At 37.3% G+C, this 22,394-nt stretch overlaps 2 protein-coding genes across 4 annotated transcripts in view; one reads left to right on the forward strand and one right to left on the reverse strand.

The window, feature by feature from the left end:
- Window positions 1-555: 555 nt before the first annotated feature.
- Window positions 556-7,289, forward strand: lg15h12orf29 (linkage group 15 C12orf29 homolog). 2 transcript variants are annotated; one of them, XM_048159355.1, is made up of 7 exons: window positions 556-918; window positions 1,310-1,424; window positions 2,790-2,885; window positions 3,066-3,182; window positions 3,293-3,490; window positions 4,210-4,379; window positions 6,553-7,289. In XM_048159355.1, the coding sequence occupies exons 1-7, from the start codon at window positions 829-831 to the stop codon at window positions 6,733-6,735; spliced, it is 969 nt and encodes a 322-aa protein (XP_048015312.1). In that variant the 5' UTR covers window positions 556-828; the 3' UTR covers window positions 6,736-7,289. The 2 variants fall into 2 exon arrangements, with proteins under 2 accessions (XP_048015312.1, XP_048015311.1); XM_048159354.1 differs by having other exon boundaries at window positions 567-918; window positions 1,307-1,424.
- cep290 (centrosomal protein 290) overlaps window positions 6,995-22,394 on the reverse strand; it is a 40,170-nt gene continuing 24,770 nt past the window's right edge. For both annotated transcript variants that reach the window (XM_048159352.1, XM_048159351.1), the window contains 17 exons: window positions 22,171-22,384; window positions 21,084-21,221; window positions 20,599-20,820; window positions 17,620-17,748; window positions 17,175-17,320; window positions 16,224-16,379; window positions 16,028-16,142; window positions 14,640-14,774; window positions 12,047-12,133; window positions 11,802-11,966; window positions 8,772-8,894; window positions 8,491-8,663; window positions 8,278-8,419; window positions 7,902-7,975; window positions 7,718-7,812; window positions 7,565-7,623; window positions 6,995-7,487 (listed from right to left, as the gene is read on the reverse strand). In XM_048159352.1, the coding sequence (XP_048015309.1) occupies window positions 7,305-7,487; window positions 7,565-7,623; window positions 7,718-7,812; window positions 7,902-7,975; window positions 8,278-8,419; window positions 8,491-8,663; window positions 8,772-8,894; window positions 11,802-11,966; window positions 12,047-12,133; window positions 14,640-14,774; window positions 16,028-16,142; window positions 16,224-16,379; window positions 17,175-17,320; window positions 17,620-17,748; window positions 20,599-20,820; window positions 21,084-21,221; window positions 22,171-22,384 (2,356 nt within the window). In that variant the 3' untranslated portion in view covers window positions 6,995-7,304. The remainder of the gene's footprint in view (window positions 7,488-7,564; window positions 7,624-7,717; window positions 7,813-7,901; window positions 7,976-8,277; window positions 8,420-8,490; window positions 8,664-8,771; window positions 8,895-11,801; window positions 11,967-12,046; window positions 12,134-14,639; window positions 14,775-16,027; window positions 16,143-16,223; window positions 16,380-17,174; window positions 17,321-17,619; window positions 17,749-20,598; window positions 20,821-21,083; window positions 21,222-22,170; window positions 22,385-22,394) is intronic.

Genomic DNA, 22,394 nt, shown 5'->3' on the forward strand with positions numbered 1-22,394 from the left:
AGGTACTAAAAACATATTTAAATCAGTTCATGTGAGTTCAGTGGTTCAATATAATTATTGTATATATAATAATATTATATATTATTTTTTGTGTGTCAAAAAACTAAATAACGACTTACATAGCGATGGCCTATTTCAAAACACTGCTTCAGGAAGCTTCGGAGTGTTAGGAATCTTTTGTGTCGAATCAGCGGTTCGGAGCGCCAAAGTCACGTGATTTCAGCAGTTTGGCGGTTTGACACGCGATCTGAATCATGATTCGACACGCTGATTCATTTATGCTCCGAAGCTTCCTGAAGCAGTGTTTTGAAATCGGCCATCACTAAATAAGTCGTTATTTTGTTTTTTTTGGCGCACCAAAAATATTCTCGTCGCTTTATAATATTAATATTGAACCACTGTACTCACATGAACTGATTTAGATGTGTTTTTAGTACCTTTATGGATCTTGAGAGAGGAAATGTCATTGCTGGCTATGCAGGCCTCACTGAGCCATCGGTTTTCAACTAAAATATCTTAATTTGTGTTCCGAAGATTAACGAATTTTCATTTTTAAACCGTTTTAAAATAAAATATTAAAAAGTATTTGTTAGAAACGGGCTTTCATGCACATAAAACCTGCTCAATATAAAAACAAACAGTTCATTCTCCGTCCCAATAGATGGCGACAATGATCAACTTAACATTACAGTCTACAGAATGAGAGGAAGTCTGAACAAAATAGCACTGGACCATGTGAATGGCTGACCTGATGATGTGTTGAAATCAGTCCATATTCAGTCTGTAAAGCAACACACCGCTAATTAAAGCTGATTAACATAAGTGATAATGCGGCGTCTGGGTTCAGTGCAGCAGAAGATCCCATGTGTTTTCCTGACGGAAGTGAGAAACGAACCATCCAGAAAACGCGACTGCCAGGTGGGTGAAAAAAAAAAATCAGCATTTTTGTTACAGTACATATATATATTTTTTTTAAATCACAAAAACCCCGTAAACGTTGTAAATGCATTACGATTGCAAAACGAGGCAGTGCATTACAATATGGCGCATGCTTTCTGTCAGCGTCATCATTTTTCACATGTTTTCATATCTATTATTTTATCAGTGCATTGAATGGAAAAAACTGCCCCCTAAGCTATATGCCTGTCAAAAAGTTTATTCATAAAACCCATTCAAAAGCAACGGGCTAATCTAAAAGTGCTATACAATTACATAAAACGTATATATTGCATCCTGCATTGTAAATAGGAGAGTGGATTGATTATTAGCAGATTTTACATGCTGTCATTCTCTTATTCCCGTGCAGCAGTTCCAGGTGGTGGCCACTGAGAACGTGAACCCTGCTGCTCTTGAGTCAGGCATTCACTGTGCAGTAGCAACTGAGAAGATTGATGGGACATGCTGCTATGTCACCACTTACAACGGTAGAATCTGGCTCAAAAATGACTCATGACCTGTGACACCATTTATTTGATCAACAATAAACGATTTTACAATTCTATTTTAAAGCTGCAGTCCGTAACTTTTTTTGGTTAAAAATGATTCAAAGTCAACTTTTGAGCAAGTACATAACCAGCCAGTGTTCAAAACTATCTCCTTATCTTAGCCCGATTCACAGCGGTGAGCTTGTACTAATGTTTTATAATTCGAGTGGTACTGGTAGGTTTCCACGGGAAATGCATCTCGGAAATGCACGAGCATGCATCTTGCATATTATGTCACGTATGTTTACATAAAGAACGATTCCCAGCTAGTAGGCTATATGCATGTGAGGATGGCGAATCATTTATATCCCTTTCTCAAAGCAGCTGCAATAATTAAACTTATGATGGCGGATTGTATGGTATGACAAATTAACGTTAAAGATTAGACTGTACAGAAATTGAAATCTAAAAGTAACGCTAATACACACGAAATACATGTAGTCACACAATGCTGATGTTGTTAACATTAACAATTTGAGAACAAAGTTTGACAATAATTTGCACGGTTTGATGTGATCCGAGCTAAGCGATCGTTAGGTTTAATCACCATTGGCAGCGTGATTTATTGTAATGTTTTTTTTTTCTCAGTTGGTCAGAACAAAAGTGGCAGATTTGTTACTTACTTGTTCAAATGATGTTTTCCGTTGAAAATTCTTATTTTGGTACGATCTGTGATTCCGAAGTACAGTATCCACCGGTGCGGAGACTGACAGCCACACATTCTCCTCAAAACATTAGATTCATCTGCTCTGAGGAGGCGTGCCGATGCACAACCCACATAAAGATGATAATTCTGCAAATAACTGCAATTGCAGGTTTAAAACAGAGATGGCGATAAAGAGGCAAAACTTACAGACTGCAGCTTTAATATATTTTAAAATGTAACTAATTCCTGTGATAGCAAAGCTAAATCTTAACTTGATCCTTCAGAAATCATTTCAGTATGCTTATTTTTGTGCTCAGGAAACATTATTGTCAATGTTGAAAACAGTCATGCTGCTTGTAGGGCTGGGCGATATATCGCATGCGATTGTCACGCGCATTTCGTCAGTAAAGCCGGTTCCCTGATTACCGCTAAATCGCCATCACCTGCTTTCAAATGTAGCGGCATTTAATAGACAGAGCCGTAGATCACTGACAAGCCACGCAATATCACGTTCAGATGAATCGCCTTCGATAATGAACGCGATATTGCGTGGCTTGACAGTGAACTACGTTATAAATGCCTTTGCTGTCATTTTTGACTAATTTAATGTGTCTTTGCTGAAGAAAAGTAATAATTCCTTTTTTTTTTTTTTTTGTAAGGGGAACCTTGTCTCTGGGCTCGCTTGGATCGGAAACCCACCAAGCAGGCGGACAAGAGATTCAAAAAGTATCAGTATTCGCAGAAGACCTGTAAAGGTATTTCAGTCTAAATAATTTGAGATTTTTTTTTTTAATTTAATTTCTTGTCTTGCTATTTAACTTGTATAAATATTAAAATGAATATTATAGTATTATTTCAACAGGAAACTGTCAAATCAGTGAATGAAAATGAAAAGTGCTAAACATCAGATATTTTGATTCTCTGCTAAATAACAGGATTTGTGTGGAACGTAGATGAAGATTTCCGAGAAGTGCCAGAATCCTGGATCGCTGCTCACAGAGTCAAACAAGATAACGGTCATCCAGTGCCTGACGAACATGGACACATACCCGGTGGGTTGGCATCTCTGAAACACGCACTTGTTTCTCATCTTCTTGTTGCGTGTTATACTACTTGAAAATAAAGGCAGCTGATGGGATAGTTATATCTCTTTGTCATGAAGGTTGGGTTCCGGTGGATCTTACCAACAGGCAGTATTGCTGGCACGCCTCTGTGGTCAACTATGATGTTGGTGTTGCCCTTGTCCTGAAGACACATGAGGATGAAGAAGGATTGCTTGAAATTGTCAGCGTTCCTCTGGCAGACCTCATGGAGCAAACCCTTGAGCTTATCGGGACCAACGTTAATGGAAATCCATATGGCAAGTATAATGGAGTTTAAAAGTTTGGGGTTGTTAACTTTTTTTTTTTTTTTTATGTTTTTGAAATAAGTCTCCTTATGTTCACCAAGGTTGTGTTTCTTTGATCAAAAATACAACTGTAATATTGTGAAATATTATTACAATTTTTAATAATACTTTTCTATTAATGATATAATTATACACTGCCCGGCCAATAAAAAAAAAAGTTGCTGTTTGGATTTTAATAGACAAATACTTAAGAATCTATGAATTAATCATTATTACAATGATTATTGTTTCTAGAATTTTTTATATTTGGCCATATTTTTTTTGGGAGATGGAGTGTATAGCTTTTCATTTCCTAATCAACCATGTCAGAATCATTGCCATATTCCAGGATGACAGTGCCAGTATTCATCAGGGTTCATCATCATTTCAGGGTTCAGAATCATTATCACACATGAATGAACCTCTGAGTCCAGACCTTAACCTCAGTTTAAGTCTTTGGGAAGTGCTGGAGGAGACTTTACAGAGTGCTCACCTCTTGCATTGTCAATACAAGATCACAACATTTATTTCCATCAAACTTTAAAACTAACTGTCAATTTTGATCAATTTAATGCATCCTTGAGGGATAAAAGCAATAATATCTTTTGAATGTTAGTGTTAATGTTTAGGAAGTAAGAAAACCATCTAGAATTCTGTTGCTTTTGGATGCAACTGACTTTGGGATTCTGTAGGTTTGGGAAGTAAGAAGCATCCAGTCCATGTTCTGGTGCCTCACGGGGTCCTGCGCATCCGGAACCCTCCTCCAGTGGAATTCCAGCAGCTGTATTCCTGGTTTCAGGAATGCCAAGAGGGGCGAGTGGAGGGAATAGTTTGGCACTGTGATGACGGGACACTGGTTAAGGTAAATAAGGGGATCATAAGTAAACACCACTCTTTTGTTGCCAATATTCAGATTTCCTTCAGATCAAATCGTGTTAAAGGGCGTTCTTAAGGCCTGTACACACCGGGACGAATATTGCACGCGTTTATCGCCAGCGTTTTTCGAGAAGTTTTTTTTTGTGTTCACACCCAAGCGACATGCAAATTCACTCCCTGACAGTATGTGGCGCTTGTGCTTAACGGTAGTGCAAATAAACATATTTATGATATTAATAAAGTTGAAGAAGATAAAAATGCAGCATATATATGAGAGATGGTAGTCAGAAACAGTAGTGCAAATAAACATTTATGAAATAGACATTCTCAACTATATTTCTTGAATGTAAAAGAAAAAAAAAACAGCAAAAATACAGAAATAATACACATCTATTGGTATGGCCAAGAACTGGCAGAGCACCCATAGCGTTCGTCTCAATCAGCTCCCTAGTTCACTAGTCAGGGCACTGATCAGGGAGTCGGCCACATTCGTTTAAATGGTATACTGATACACGACCAAGGAAGCTAGGGAGCTGTTTGAGACGCAGGGATAGTTTGTAGGGGTCTTCCTCGTCTACTTACTTTCTCTTCGTCGTCTTGTGTGCTCGGCAAGACTGTTTTGTGCTTGAGCGCCACCAAGTCGTGTTTTACTGTAACTTCAGCAGCTCCAGGCACATGAACAAAAGCACCAATCTCATTGGTCGGACAGTTTTTAATGTGGCGCGTCAAACCAAAAAAAACGAACCCGAGGCGTTTTTTAAAGGTGCCCTAGATTGTTTTTTTACAAGATGTAATATAAGTCCTAGGTGTCCCTTGAATGTGTCTGTGAAGTTTCAGCTCAAAAAACCCCATAGATTTTTTTTAATACATTTTTTTAGCTGCCTATTTTGGGGCATCATTAACTATGCACTGATTTTTTCAGCACGGCCCCTTTAAGAGATGCGCTCCCTCTGCCCCATGAGCTCTCGACTATATATACATCGCATAAACAAAGTTCACACAGCTAATATAACCCTCAAATGGATCTTTACAAGATGTTTGTCATGTATGCTGTATGCATGCTTTGAATTATGTGAGTAAAGTATTTATTTAGATGGTTACGTTTGATTCTGTGTGAGTTTGAGGCTATGCTCCGTGGCTAAAGCTAACATTACACACTGTTGGAGAGATTTATAAAGAATTAAGTTGTGTTTATGCATTATACAGACTGCAAATGTTTAAAAATGAAAATAGCAACGACTCTCGTCTCCGTGAATACAGTAAGAAACGATGGTAACTTTAACCACATTTAACAGTACATTAGCAACATGCTAACGAAACATTTAGAAAGACAATTCACAAATATCACTAAAAATATCATGATATCATGGATCATGTCAGTTATTATTGCTCCATCTGCCATTTTTCGCTGTTGTTCTTGCTTGCTTACCTTGTCTGTGCACAGATCCAGACGTGAATACTGCCTTTCCTTGTCTAATGCGTCGAATGGGCTGGCATATATGCAAATATTGGGGGCGTACATATTAATGATCCCGACTGTTACGTAACAGTCGGTGTTATGTTGAGAGCCGAGTGTTTTCTGGAAGTCTTTTAAACAAATGAGATTTACATAAGAAGGAGGAAGCAATGGGGTTTGAAACTCAATGTATGTCTTTTCCATTTACTGAACTCTTGTTATTCAACTATGCCAAGATAAATTCAAATTCTGATTCTAGGGCACCTTTAAAAAATGACGCTTTTACGCCTCGCGTTTTTCACGTCGGTGTGCACACTCACATTGGCGCCCGTTGTTTAGTCACGAGGCGTTAAACGTCAGCGAAAACGTAGAACCTGGAAGTGCTGCACTGTGTCTACAACGTAGGAGACTGACAGGGAAGAGAAGAAATTGTTAAAATTGTTTTGGCGCACAAAAAGTATTCTCGTCGCTTTATAACATTAAGGATGAACCACTGTAGTCACGTGGACTATTTTAATAATGTCTTTACTGCTTTTCTAGACCTTGAATGTAGTAATTACATTGCTTTCTCTTGGGGATCAGAAACCTCTTGGATTTCATCAAAAATATCTTAATTTGTGTTCCGAAGATGAACGAAGGTCTTACGGGTTTAGAACAGAAATTTTGTTTTTGTGTGAACTAACCGTTTAAATCTTATCTTCAGATACACCGCCATCATCTCGGTCTGAAATGGCCTGTTTGTGACACCTTCCTGAACACCAGACCTGTGGTCGTCCATGTGGATGAAACTGATCCAGATGCTTCCGAGAAGGACTTGTTCAAATCATTCTCCAGCATAAATGGACAACTTTTCAGCTGTATACAGGACATTCAGTTTGAACCCTGATCCCATAAAATCAAACTACCAAACATTCCTACTACATCTGTTTATAACCAGAGTGAAGACTGGTTTGCCAACACTCAATATTGGTCAAAACTGCCTGTTCCGAATTCCCATTTACACCTTGCTCATATATGCACTTAGATATGTGATGTATGCCAATGCTGTGATTGCTTTATATTTTGCACTTTTTCCTTTCTTTTAGAGAATAGTAGTTTTTTTTTTTAAATAGGTTTCAAAAGACGTTCAGGAATATGTATATAAATAAATGGAGCAAACTGATGTTTATTACATCTAAGGAGCCTCAAAAATGAGGCAGTGATTGATAATTATACATGCAAAAAGAGAAAAACCTTTCAGTTCTTGCTAGTAAGGCCACAAATAACAAATATTGTAAAACCTAACTTTATATGAAAATGTCTTAATATTTTACTAAAAAAATAAATATGTACCTACTTCTACTTATAAAACACTTCAACTTAATTGTACTTGAATATAAAGTTACATGTACATATTTCGCTCTAAATAAGCAGTAGCAATAAAATCTAATGACCTGAAAATGATCTGATGGTCTGTTAGCTGATAGACATGTCTACGGGAACCGCCACACCAAACCGTTTTGACAGTTTCTTGAGCTGTTCCTCCAGGATGATGTTTTTCTTCACCTCCTCATTGTAATTAAATTTAAGATCCTCAAGTTCCTCGAAAAAAGTCGGGTCAAAGCTTTTCAGCTCTTTGGTCAGTTTCCTCACTTCATCCTAAAATGAAAGCATTTATAATGTGACTTGATTTAAAAACCAGCAGATTATTTTGAGATTTTTTTCTCTTGGAATACCTGTAATTTCTTCTTTTCGGTATTTGCGGCCTTAATTTGTTCCTGAAGCTCATTGTATCCTACAAAACAGTGGATGACATAGTATGTGTCATGTCGTCTTGTACAATATGAAATATTGTAAAAAACAAAACAAAAAAACAATGGCGCTCTTACCTGGTCCTACTTTGCTGGTTCCAAACTGCTCGTCGTACCTTTGGATCTGGCGAAGAAGTTGAGCTTTCTCCCTCTCAAGTTGTTTATTGGCCAATCTAAATGGGATGTATTTGGCAATGATTGAGTTTTGAGTCATTTTGTGTACTTTGAAGTGAATGGATATTCTGCCTGTTGAGTGCTTCACCTCACTGACTGATACTCTCTGGCAAGCCCTTCATCAGTGGTCGCTTCCACAGGGATATTTTTAAGCAGTTCCACCTGTTAATACACATTAGGTTATTAGATCTTTGGAAAAAAATTTATGTGCATATTAAAGCTGGAATACACTACACAGCTTTTAAAAACAACAGATTTTAAAACACTGGACATCCATTTCATGACTTTGGAAATGGTTACAGAGAGAAAAAAAAAATCTGGAAATCATACACTAAACAATTGAGGGTCACACACTACCAGACTTTCAAGTCGTTCCAAAAAACTCACACAGCAACTTTTAATTATACAGTGATTGCAGAATATGGTGATTTTAATGATTAGTTGAAGAAGGATCAGCGCCTCACTTGTTCCTTCAGCTGGCTGACAGTGTGTTGTGTGGCATGCTGTTTCTCATTAGCCTCTTTTAGCTGTATCTTCAGTTCTGATATGCTGGAGTTTTTCTTAGCGATTTCAGTCTCAAGACCTTTCATCTTGTTTTCAAATAACCTGTGTAGGGAAAAATGAATAATGAACTTACATGATGATGAAATTGATAAAGGAGTACTCAAATGTACTACCTAGTCACAACTGAAGATTTCCAGGTTTTGCTGTCTGCCCCCTCTAAAGATGACCCCTTCGATTGTGCTAATAACAGTCTCTGATTGGTCTCCTCAAGCTCCGCCTTTAGTTTCTCATTGGCTACTTCAAGGCTGGCCTTTATGACCCTCAGCTTTTCTGCAGCTTCTGCTTCCTGTTATTTATCACAAAAACATGAATCTTAGACGTGATATATTAAGGAGACATACATTAAAGTTTTACTGACATGAAGGTAATGAAAATTATTAAAAAATAAATAAACCTTTTTAATGTCTTTACGTAAGCGTTCATTTTCCATCATGATTTTCTCAATGCCCTTGGTTTTTGACTCAAGTCTTGCGTTTAGCTGTTCCTCTTGTTTTCCTTTCAGCTTTTCATATTCTGACTGTAAAAAGAGAAAAAAATTGAGTTGCACAATATTACAGAATGTAGAAAAGAATGACGTACTTGAACAAAACGATATCACTATCTTGTGTTGTTTCCACAAAATAAACAGTTGAAAAGTTTGGGGTGAGTAGGATTTTTTTAATAGAAATTAATATTTACAGGTGCTGGTCATATAATTAGAATATCGTGAAAAAGTTAATTATTTTATTGAAACTTTAATTTATACTAGATTCCCTACATGTAAAGTAAAACATTTCAAAAGTTCTTTTTTTTAATTCGTTGATTAGAGCGTACAGCTAATGAAAGTCCAAAATCCAGTATCTCAAAATATTAGAATATTTACATTTGAGTTTCATTAAATGACCTACAGTATAAATTCCAGGCATCTCTTGTTCTTTGAAACCACACTAATGGGGAAGACTGCTGACTTGGCAATGGTCCAGGAGACAATCATTGACACCCTCCACAAAGAGAGTAAGTCACAGAAGGTCATTACTGAATGTGGTGGCTGTTTACAGAGTGATGTATCAAAGCATATTAAATGCAAAGTTGAACAGAAGGAAGAAATTGGGTAGGCAAAGGTGCACAAGCAACAGGGATGACCACAAGCTTGAGAATACTGTCAAGTAAAGCCAATTCAGACACTTGGGAGAGCTTCACAATGAGTCAAATGAAGCCGGAGTCAGCGCATCAAGAGTCACCACACTCAGACATCTTCAGGAAAAGGACTACCAAGCCACTTCTGAAACAGAAACAACGTCAGAAGCATCTTACCTGGGCTAAGGAGAAAAAGAACTGGACAGTGAACAGTGGTTGAAAGTCCTCTTTTCAGATAAAAGTAAATTTTGCATTTCATGTTGAAATCATGGTCCCAGAGTCTGAAGGAAGGCTGGAGAGGCACAGAATACAAGCTGCTTGAAGTCTAATGGGAAGTTTCTGAAGTTAGTAATGATTTGGGGGGCCGTGACATCTGCTGGTGTTGGTCCATTGTGTTTTATCAAGTGCAAAGTCAATGCAGCCATCTTCCAGGAGATTTTGGAGCACTTTATGCTTCCATCTGCTGACAAGCTTTATGGAGATGCTGATTTCCTTTTCCAGCAGGACTTTAGCACCTGCCCACAGTGCAAAAACCACTTACAAGTGGTTTGATGACCATGATATTACTGTGTTTTATTGGCCAGCCAACATGCCTGACCCCTGAATCTACGGAATTTTTTCAAGAGAAAGATGAGAAACAGTCGATCCAACAATATACAGATGATCTGAAGGCTCAATAGTGCCTCAGCAGTGCCACAGGCTGATCACTTCCATGCCACACTTCACTGATGCTGTAATTTGTGCTAGGAGCAAGTAATTTGCTGTAATATGTGCTGCCAACCAAGTATTGAGTGTACAAATGAACATACTTTAAAGAACTTGAACTTTTCTGTTTTGAAAATCTTTGATTTTTTGATTGATCTTAGGAAATATTCTAATATTTTGAGATACTGGATTTTGGACTTTCATGAGCTGTACGCTCTAATCATCAAAATTAAAAAAAAAAAAAAAAAAAACTTTTGAAATGTTTTACTTTACATGTAGGGAATCTAGAATATATGAAAGTTTCATTTTTAAAATAATTTACAATTAAAAAATGAACTTTTTCACGATATTCTAATTATATGACCAGCACCTGTATATTTAGCAAAGATTCATTAAATTGATCAAAAGTGACAAATTTCTATTTCAAATAAATGCTGTTCTTTTGAACTTTCTATTCATCAAAGAATCCTGAAATAAAATATATAATTTCCACAAAAATAGTTCACCAAAAAAATAAAAATTTGCTGTTGAGCTCCTGCGCATACATCATAACGTGACAGGAAGCTCGCGCTTCAGACTATCGTGAACACGCTCAGGACCGTTTGCTGAGACTGTGGATTACAGGTAATAAATGCTGTAAATAATATTCAGTTTCTTGAACAGACCAATCGTTTTGCATCATAAGACCTCAATGTATCATCAGGAGCCAAGGGTATTAATTCTGTTTTGCCTGTATATGTTTTTTTGACTCTCAAAGTGACGGTAGCCATTGACTTGCATTGTATGAATCACCAAGAACCACGGTTTCATCTAAAAATCTTCTTTACTGTTCTACTGAAGAAAAAAAGTCACCTACATCTTGGATTGCCTGAGGAGGGTGATTAAATTAACAGCAAAATTTCATTTTTGGGTGAACTATCCTTTTAAGCAGCAACTGTTTTCAACATTGATAATAATAAGAAATGTTTCTTGAGCATATTAGGGTATGTTTACACGACAAAGATGTACTAAAAACCTAAAAGTTCTTTCTTCGTACAGATGACAACATTTTCAAAACCATCTCTGTTCACACGGAAGTCTCACAGATTCACAGAAACCACCTTATTTCAGCGTTGAAAAATAAGGTGGATAGACTAAACAAGTAAAACGCATGTGAGAGACGTCACCGTTTTCACAGATTCGTGTTTTTGCAGTTTACACGAAGAGATGATAACTGAATCGTTTTCAAAAACTTCCACTTTGAAACCCATTTTCAGGCCACCAAAACACCACTGTTGTATAAATGAATGGCCAAAACGCATAAAAAAATTCAGTTTTTAGTTGAAAATGGTGTAGTGTAAACAGCTCTTAGAATGATTTCTGAAAGATCATGTGACACTGAAGACTGGAGTAATGATGCTGAAAATTCAGCTTTGTCATCACAGTAATAAATTATATTTAAAATATATATTAAAATACAAAACTTATTTGAAATTATAATAACATTTCATAATATTACTGATTTTACTGTATTTTTGAGTCAGCCTTGATGAGCATGAGGTTTCAAAAACATTAAAAAAATCCTACCAACCCCAAACTTGTGAATAATGTTCACAATATGCACCTTAAGTTTCACATGGTCCTGTTCCAGTTTTGCAAGCTGCTCCCGCACATTGGCCTCTGATGTCTTCTTTAAGCTCTCATTCTCTTTCTGAACTTTCTCCACTACCTTCTTCATGAGTGCGATAGTCTTCTCCAGCTCAGGTACTGTTTTCCCGCTACGACCAGACTGTATGAGAGGAGCAAAAAATGTGAATGAGGGAGATGAGAGGATCAGTGTTTGAAGAGATCAGACATGCTGCTACCTACCCCACGAATATAACTGAGTCTCTTCTCCACTTCAGCTTTCTCCTTCTTCAAAACACTGCACATCTCTTTGAGGTCAGACACCTGATCCTTTCATTACAGGGAGAGGAAAGTAAGTACAACAGATTGAATAATTTAGGTTAAATGATGCAGGTTTTAGGATTTTAATTTCACAATAAAATGTTAATAAGTTGTTATGCAGTTGCTAGGGTGTTAAAATGAAGAGTTCAGATGCAAAAACCTCTAAGTCCGTCTGACGTTTTCTTTTAAATGAGCATTTTGTTATACCAGGCTCATATTTTTAGGTTCAGTAATTTCACTTTAATAACAATGAAAAGGTTATTAGTCAGTTATTGAAATGCCTTATTTTCAAAAATGTCACTTTAGTCAATTCATTGGTATTTAACAAATTTGACTGTCTTTTACTGCAAAACCAGCAAAGTCAATGCGTGCTTTTTTCGCAAAAACCTCTAAGCCAACATCTTTGTCAGTTTTACAGCAGCAAAAGGAACACTGTTGTGTTTACTTGCTACTTGCGAAATCCTGTTATTGCCACTGTAACGACGGACAAAACATAAAAAAACTTGCAGGTCGTTAATTGAAAGCCGGCTCATGTGCACACCGTCATTTATCTTGAAATCATATGATTCAATTTGCGTCTTCCGATTGGTTCTTGTGTGGGCTTTTGCTGACAAAGGGAAGTGGCGTATGGGTCATTGACGAGTAAGTAAGTAAAAGTTTTATTAAGTGTTAACAATGAGATTATGTGGTTTTTATAATAAATTAATACTGCTTTTGTCATTTTTTACAAGATGGACAAAATTTGTCACCAAAAAAAGTCATTTGGTTTAACCAAAATTTAGGTTTTACCGAATGACACTTTTGGTTATACCGAATGACGATATTTTCAAAAAATGTTAAAAGACTGATATCTTGCTAGCTGACAAAAGGACAATCAAACATTTCATATTTAGTACAAATTTTTAAAATATTACAACATTTTCCATGTTTTATAGCGGTTGTACCGAATGACCTGATGTTTCGGGACATGCGTATGAGCAAGTGAAAACATGAATTTTTCAAATAGTTAAGAGAGAGTTAGTTACTTTAATTCATGATCATGTGGTCCTGTGCAGGTGTCTGAAAGATGTCACATCCTGTCACATGATATTGACCGCATGACTTGATCCAAAATGGTCCCTTTATATTGGTTACTCCAAATGACATCAATGAAATTCATTTTTCGGACATTCTTTCTCATAACAAAGCAACGACTTCTACACATAATTTTAATACCGTGTTGCACTATGTTGATATATGATGTTATAAAATCATGACAGAATAAAAAATATATACATTTATTACATTTTAAGGTATTTTAATCACAAATGAAATGGCTGTATTGGCTTTTGAACGGTTAAACCGAATGACCTTTTGACACTTCAAAATCTTTAAAATATCTTTATATGTAGCAAAATATAATTAAAACCTTTTGGATTCAATAAAAGAGATCTAGTTGTACTACCTTACATAATTTGGATGTCATATCTTTGTTTTTTTATTATTATTAAAGGGTTAGTTCACCCAAAAATGAAAATTCTGTCATTTATTACTCACCCTCATGCTGTTCCACACCCGTAAGACCTTCGTTCATCTTCAGAACACAAATTAAGATATTTTTGTTGGCTCAGTGAGGCCTGCATAGCCAGCAATGACATTTCCTCTCTCAAGATCCATTAATGTACTAAAAACACATTTAAATCAGTTCATGTGAGTACAGTGGTTCAATATTAATATTATAAAGCGACGAGAATATTTAAAAAAAAAAAAAAAAAAAAAAACGACTTATTTAGTGATGGCCGATTTCAAAACACTGCTTCATGAAGCTTCAGATCATAAAAGAATCAGTGTGTCGAATCAGCTGTTCGGAGCGCCAAAGTCACGTGATTTCAGCAGTTTGACACGTGATCCGAATCATGATTCGACACACTGATTCATGATGCTCCGAAGCTTCCTGAAGCAGTGTTTTGAAATCGGCCATCACTAAATAAGTCGTTATTTTGGTTTTTTTGGCGCACCAAAAATATTCTCGTCACTTTATAATATTAATATTGAACCACTGTACTCACATGAACTGATTTAAATATGTTTTTAGTACCTTTATGGATCTTGACAGAGGAAGTGACATTGCTCCCTGTGGAGGCCTCACTGAGTCATCGGATTTCAACTAAAATATCTTAATTTGTGTACCGAAGATTAACGAAGGTCTTACGGGTGTAGAACAACATGAGGGTGAGTAATAAATGACAGAATTTTAATTTTTGGGTGAACTGAACCCTTTAAGGCCTTTGGACAGAAAAATGACCCCTCACGTCATTGACCCATTTAGAGGTTTCTGCCAACGGACTGGTATTTTTAAATGGGCTGACATTGGGATTTAGCGGATTTGAAGAGAAAGTATTTGATGAACTTATACTATGTGCGGACAGCATTTGCTCAATATCTAATTTTTGATGGAGGTGGTGTTTAGCGGCTTTTGCATCTGAACTCTTCAAATGTTTTGTTTAACATCAATAATTTAGATTTTACTGTGTACTTTTAATCGAGGCAGGTCCTTGTTTGCTTGCTCCAGTTGGAAACGAAGCTCCAGGTTCTCTGTGGACAACCTGAGGTTCTCTTTTTGGAGCTCATGTTCTCTTTGAGAGGGGGTACCAGAACCACGGCCAGACGTCTACAGAAACAACAAAGAGATGTTCATGTCGTAGAAAACACATAGCTAAACAACAAAAACATTTTTAGATGCGGGATGGAGAGGGAGCGATACAAAGACAAAGTTACTATAGGACAAAAGCAGACACTCCGGGTCTGGAAAGGCGAAGTCACAAGCTCAAAGCCAACACTGCTACAGGGTGGACAACTGGAAGCTTTGTGCTAGCACTTCAGTGGGAACTCCTATGCGTCAAGTACCTTTCGAGCTTTCACTTTGCTTTTCATTGTCTGCTCTTTTTCATGAAAGACGGTTTCTACAGTTCCAAGAATATCCAAGACGTCAAGTTTACTTTCAACAACATTTGCGTTCAGCTCTGTAGTGGGGGAACCCTCATTTAAAACAATGGTGTCCTCAATTGTTGGTTCTTCAGGAACCAGTTTGGCATCAAATGTGGTTGAACTGCCGAGCACTGTTTCTTCTTCCTCGAGCTCTTTAGACCCTGCAGATGTTTTCAAATGTATTGATTGATCAGATTTCAAAGACTCGATATGTTGTTCTTCAGGCTCTTGTTCCTTATCTCTGTCTTGTTGGTCATCCTCCAGTTGTTCCTTTGACATCTCTGGCTCTGTGTGAGTCCCACTGTTGTCCAACATTTCTTCTGCATTTGCCTTTTCGTTTTCCGTTGTTTCATCTTCCAGCTGATCTTCTTCCAAAGCCTTTTCTTGATGTGTCAGCCCTTCTGTCTCTCCATTAGTCTTCAGTTCTTCCTGTGCATGTTCAGCAATTTCTATATCCTGTCCTCCTTGAGCCTCATCTGGTTCGTCTTTGTCTTTCTCAACAGATTCCTCTTTTTCGTTGGCTTCTCCTGTTCACTTTTGTTGTCATTCACCAGATCTTCAGGTTCTAAATCTACAACACAACTCTTTTCCTCATCTCGACTCACTTCTGCTGCACTTGTAAAGGAAGTTTGAGTTGCTTTGTTCTTTTTAAAAGCTATTTTCTTTTTATTTTCAGTTGATCCAGGGATTATGTCATTTAATAATGGAGATTGAGTTTGCTCAGTTTCTCTGATATCAAAAGTCATAGAACGAACTTTTGATGAAGAACTGAGCTGAGATGGTGATGCCAGATGTTTGTCCTTCATTATCATTGATGGAATAGAGGTATGGAGAAGGAAACAGGTTTGAGAGGAAGCGTGAGAGTGAAATTAGTGGAGTGAAATTCATGAAAAGTGTTAAAAGATGTTTTTTTGTCATGCAAAGTGTTGCACCTACAGATGGAGATTCTTTGGATAGTTGACTTTCCAGGGAGTGAATCCTCTCCTCAAGATATTGGTTCCTGATGGTGATATCCTCCATTGCAGCATCACGCGGTAAAGCCTGCTGCTGCCTACATAACCAATCGTACATATCATTAAGACAACATTTGCACATACTGGTTTGATACAAAAGGGCACGATTAGGAACATACTTTATCGCTTTGATTTGCTGTTCCAGTTCAGAGTTTCTTTTATGTAGCTCCTCAATCTCTCTGTCAGCCTCGAGGGTCCGTGCACCGACGACCTGATCTGCAGTCACTCCTCTGCCCTTTAGTTTCCTCTGCAGACCCAACTTCTCCTGCTCCAACCTTCATGGACATCAGCCAACATAAATATGAGTGGAAATCTTCAACTTTTGTTCTTACTCTTAATAAATGGTAAAGTTAAGCTCACATTTATTGCATAAATGTAGGTCATATTTATTTAAGATTCCTCAAACCATTAAAGGGTTAGTTCAACCAAAAATGAAAATTCTGTCATTAATTACTCACCCTCATGTCGTTCCAGACCCGTAAGACCTTCGTTCATCTTCGGAACACAAATGAAGATCTTTTTGATGAAATCTGAGAGCTTTCTGTCCCTCCATAGACAGCTACACAACTACCAGTTTGACACTTCAAGTTCATAAAGAGACTGTAAAATGAATTATTCCATATGAATTGAGTGGTTTAGTCCACATTATTCACATTTAACATATGGTACACATATGGTAAACGGAAGCTCAAGCATGTTCGCTTGACTCGTGTGAAAACCAGTGAGGATCATTCTCGTGTTACGCAGCACGTTTGAGCTTCCACAAGGTTTGTTCTAGGTTTGACTAAACTGCTTAATTCATATGGATTAGATTTACGATCTCTTTATAAACGTTTTGAAGCGTCATCAAGTGGTAGCTGCGTAACTGTCAATGAAGGTACAGAAAGCTCTTAGATTTCATCAAAAAGATCTTAATTTGTGTTCCGAAGATAAACGAAGGTCTTACGGGTTTGGAACAACATGAGGGTGAGTAATTAATGACAGAATTTTCATTTTTTGGTGAACTAACCCTTTTAACGTGTCATTTGAAATTGTCCATTATGTGGATGGTTTAGTTTTACGGCATACACCTGCTGTAAAGTTCCTTGATCGTTGCTAATTGTTTAGACAGAGAATCCACTTCTTTCTCCTTCTCCTTGAGAACGTTTCGCACTTTTTCCACCCTGGCCTGCCACTTTTTACCTTCCTCCCACTTCACGATTTCTTCTTTAGAAGACTGCAAATATAGAAATAATTCACAAGATTAATACATGAAAAATCACAAAGGATTACATATGATGATTTAAAAGTAATTTAAAAAAAAAAGAAAGCTAGACTGTGGCTTCACCACAAAATGTAAAATTAAATGTAGGCAATATGAAAGAATAAGAGCTCAAACAAACATGTAACATTGAATAAAATATTTACAATTGAAAGAAGGTTTGTTTAGGCTTCTTCCACACAATTTTCTGCAATTAATTAATCTTTAACTGTCTAACTGTATTTTTTCCTGCAGTAAATGCAGTTCTAGTTCACCTTGTCCTCCTTCAGTACGCTTCTCTTGTCTCCATGGTCTGAGATGCTCTTCCTGTCCAGCTCTTGCTCTAACCTCCGGATCTTCTTCTGAAGAGCCTCTACTGTGGGACCATCACTCTCAACCTGAGCCTGCAAACACACAAAAACATCATCATCTCTGATATACAGTCCTGGAAAATGTCACATTTATTTATTCACTTAGACTCTCATTTTATTCTCACTCTGACATTTTGTTTTCTTTTCTTTTTTTTCTTTTTTTTTACAAACCCGATTCCAAAACAGTTGGGACACTGTACAAATTGTGAATAAAAAAGGAATGCAATAATTTACAAATCTCATAAACTTATATTTTATTCACAATAGAATATAGATAACATATCAAATGTTGAAAGTGAGAAATTTTGAAATGTCATGCCAAATATTGGCTCATTTTGGATTTCATGAGAGCTACACATTCCAAAAAAGTTGGGACAGGTAACAATAAGAGGCCAGAAAAGTTAAATGTACATATAAGGAACAGCTGGAGGACCAATTTGCAACTTATTAGGTCAATTGGCAACATGATTGGGTATAAAAAGAGCCTCTCAGAGTGGCAGTGTCTCTCAGAAGTCAAGATGGGCAGAGGATCACCAATTCCCCCAATGCTGCGGCGGAAAATAGTGGAGCAATATCAGAAAGGAGTTTCTCAGAGAAAAATTGCAAAGAGTTTGGAGTTATCATCATCTACAGTGCATAATATCATCCAAAGATTCAGAGAATCTGGAACAATCTCTGTGCGTAAGGGTCAAGGCCGGAAAACCATACTGGATGCCCGTGATCTTCGGACCCTTAGACGGCACTGCATCACATACAGGAATGCTACTGTAATGGAAATCACAACATGGGCTCAGGAATACTTCCAGAAAACATTGTCGGTGAACACAATCCACCGTGCCATTCGCCGTTGCCGGCTAAAACTCTATAGGTCAAAAAAGAAGCCATATCTAAACATGATCCAGAAGCGCAGGCGTTTTCTCTGGGCCAAGGCTCACTTAAAATGGACTGTGGCAAAGTGGAAAACTGTTCTGTGGTCAGACGAATCAAAATTTGAAGTTCTTTTTGGAAAACTGGGACGCCATGTCATCCGGACTAAAGAGGACAAGGACAACCCAAGTTGTTATCAGCGCTCAGTTCAGAAGCCTGCATCTTTGATGGTATGGGGTTGCATGAGTGCGTGTGGCATGGGCAGCTTACACATCTGGAAAGGCACCATCAATGCTGAAAGGTATATCCAAGTTCTAGAACAACATATGCTCCCATCCAGACGTCGTCTCTTTCAGGGAAGACCTTGCATTTTCCAACATGACAATGCCAGACCACATACTGCATCAATTACAACATCATGGCTGCGTAGAAGAAGGATCCGGGTACTGAAATGGCCAGCCTGCAGTCCAGATCTTTCACCCATAGAAAACATTTGGTGCATCATAAAGAGGAAGATGCGACAAAGAAGACCTAAGACAGCTGAGCAACTAGAAGCCTGTATTAGACAAGAATGGGACAACATTCCTATTCCCAAACTTGAGCAACTTGTCTCCTCAGTCCCCAGACGATTGCAGACTGTTATAAAAAGAAGAGGGGATGCCACACAAACATGGTAAACATGGCCTTGTCCCAACTTTTTTGAGATGCGTTGATGCCATGAAATTTAAAATCAACTTATTTGTCCCTTCAAATTATACATTTTCTCAGTTTAAACATTTGATATGTCATCTATGTTGTATTCTGAATAAAATATTGAAATTTGAAACTTCCACATCATTGCATTCTGTTTTTATTCACAATTTGTACAGTGTCCCAACTTTTTTGGAATCGGGTTTGTAGTCAAGGTTTTTTTATTTGTTTTCAAATTATACAGAAAGATATACAAAACTAAACTCCCCATCTCCCAAACACCAGACATAAACATAAAAATACTATACATGATCAGACGTCCATAAAGAAATAATAACAATAATAATAATAATAATAATAAATAAACAACATAAGTTATAAATAATATTCCCCTCCCCCTTTCTTTTACAATATCATATAGTCTGCTTTTAGACATTTTGTTTTCTTTCTATCCTTTCATATGTATTTAAGTTTTTGACATAAGGCTGCATTTATTTGATCAAAAATACAGTAATATTATTAAAATTATTACAATTTAAAATTACAGTTTTCCATTTTAATGCACTTTGAAATGTAATTCCTTTCTGTGATGTTAAAGCTGAATTTTCAGCATCATTACTCCAGTCTTCAAAGTCACATAATCCTTCAGAAATCATTCTAATATGCTGATTTGGTGCTTTAGAAAAATTTCTTATAATTATCAATGTAAAATCAGTTGTGATGCTTAATATTTTCATGGAGACTGTGGTTCATTTTTTCAGTATTCTTTGATGAATAGAAAGAGAAATATTTATTTGAAAGATAAATAATTTGAAACATTATAAATGTCTTTTCTGACACTTTTGATCGATTTAATACATCCTTTTTAAAAATATTAATGTAAAAAAACTGTACTGACCCCAAACTTTTGAACAGTAGTGTTCATGTCTTCAGTTAAGCGCTTCGTAAACAACAGTTGAAAGGTGCTATATAAATAAAGTTTTACTTTAAAAAGTTTGAGAGGACTATGATTATACATACAAATAAAGCCCCTGTTTTTTTCTTCCCAAGGACCACAAGCTCTGATAGGAGTAAAAGCGAGGAGCTACACAATGGTGTCTAGACGTATTCACTGCTGTCAAAGAAGTGCTCTGTTCAACCAGACATTGAGCAGAAACTCTTCTTTTGCAGAGAAAAAAGGGCCGATGACTCAGTGTCCAAGTGCTTTCAGCCACTGGTAGAATTACTCAAGAACAGCGAGACAGGAATTTTGTGACCTTAAACATTTATGAAACAAGTGAACAAGGGTGAAGAACTATTCTGGATTGGAAAAACATGTGGTCTGACCTGTAGGCCACTGCTAAGCCTCTGGACCTTCCTCTTTTGCTCATTCAGCTGATCCTCCAGAGCCTCTTTTTCACTATGCAGCTTATGATGTGATTTTTGGCTCCTCTGAAGATCCTTGTTCAAGTTCTCCAGCTCCTCTCTTAGCGAGTTTTCTCTGGCTTTTGCCGCTCGTACACCATCCTTAGCCAGCTGGAGCTCCTCATTGAGGTCCCTCACACATGCCTGATGAGAAACATGGGGATAAATAAATGCAAGGTTGGGGTAAAATTCATTCATAGTCTTAAAAACCAGAAAGTTGAAAGTTCATTGGTTGCTAACATAAGTCAACTGTCCTATGGCATATTTTTTAAACTTGATTGACAAATGATTAATTAAAGCAACTGGCTGATGCTTTTTAAAATCAAATTTAAAAGAGGCATTTAAAATTAAATTGAAAAGCTGGTTCAGGAATAGGGTAGGAATTTAGGCTTCTTCTTTATTTTTACCCTTAGCTCCTTGGTCTGCTTGTCAACGATCTGCTGAACATTGAGGGCCTCTTCCTTCTGAGCAGCATTGGCGATGATCTGCTGTTCTGCTTGAGATGTCAACTCTGCACGAAGTTCCAAGAGAGCTTTACTGAGAGCCTGTGGATGAGGAACCGGATTCTGATCTTATTCACTTTCAAAAATCACTGCCGAAAAACCCATCCAGAAGAATTAAAGGGTTAGTTCACCCAAAAATGAAAAATTATCCCATGATTTACTCACCCTCAAGCCATCCTAGGTGTATATGACTATCTTCTTTCAGATGAACACAGTTGGAGATATTTTAAAATATCCTGGCTTTATAATGGTAGTAAATGGAGCGTTGTATTTTGAAGCCCAAAAGGTGCATCCATTCATCATAAATATCCAAATATCCAAAAATCCACACGGCTCCAGGGGGTAAATAAAGGCCTTCTTAAGCGAAGTGATGGGTTTTTGTAAGAAAAAATCTTGTTTTAGATTATAATTCATTACCAGTGGTTTGTTTTGCTCTATCCTCTGCGTTTCCACTTTTGTCATTACGTCATGCGTCAGGTCCGAGGTCACTCTTCCGCCGCAAATGGATGCATATGGCCGTCTGCCGAAAGCTAGTTATTATAGTTAATAAAGTTTTAAATATGGATATTTTTCTTACAAAACCCCATCGATTTGCTTCAGAAGGCCTTTATTAGCCCCCTGAATCCGTGTGGAATACTTTTATGATGGATGGATGCACTTTTTTGGGATTCAAAATATAACACCCCATTCACTGCCATTATAAAGGATTTTTTAAAATACAACTCAGACTGTGTTTGTCTGAAAGAAGATAGTCATATACATCTAGGATGGCTTGAGGGTGAGTAAATAATGGAGTAATTTTCATTTTTGGGTGAACTAACCCTTTAAGGTCTATCACATTAGCAAAATCTTGCCGCAGTTTTGTGGGCACCTCAAGAGACATCCCTATTAGCATGGATTTCATTGAAATGACTGTATTTCACGCATAAAAATTCGCCAATCAACAGTAAACCTGACTGCACATTTACTCTAGTTGTGCACTGTGTGATACCTTCAGCTGTTTCTCCTTGAGTGCCAGCTGTGTCTTCAACCGCTCCACAAGGTTCTTCATGGTGTTGGATGGTGACCTGACATTGGCCTCTTTCTGGGCCTCTAGCTCCGTACGGAGGTAATGCAGCTCTTTCTCCATCTGAACGAGCTGAGCTCTCAGCTCTTCTGCCTCCTGGGACAGACCCTTCATTTGGGCACCGTGTCTCTCCTCCAGTCTTAGAATGG

Source organism: Megalobrama amblycephala, linkage group LG15 (genome assembly GCF_018812025.1).
Source record: "Megalobrama amblycephala isolate DHTTF-2021 linkage group LG15, ASM1881202v1, whole genome shotgun sequence".
NCBI classification, from domain to species: domain Eukaryota; kingdom Metazoa; phylum Chordata; class Actinopteri; order Cypriniformes; family Xenocyprididae; genus Megalobrama; species Megalobrama amblycephala.

Bases quoted from the DNA above. Each gene is read 5' to 3' on its own strand.
- lg15h12orf29 (XM_048159354.1), top strand. From the start codon at position 829: ATGCGGCGTCTGGGTTCAGTGCAGCAGAAGATCCCATGTGTTTTCCTG. The intron at 1,425-2,789 runs GTAGAATCTGGC...TTTTTTTGTAAG, and splicing joins CTATGTCACCACTTACAACG to GGGAACCTTGTCTCTGGGCT. The intron at 3,491-4,209 runs GCAAGTATAATG...GGGATTCTGTAG, and splicing joins CGTTAATGGAAATCCATATG to GTTTGGGAAGTAAGAAGCAT.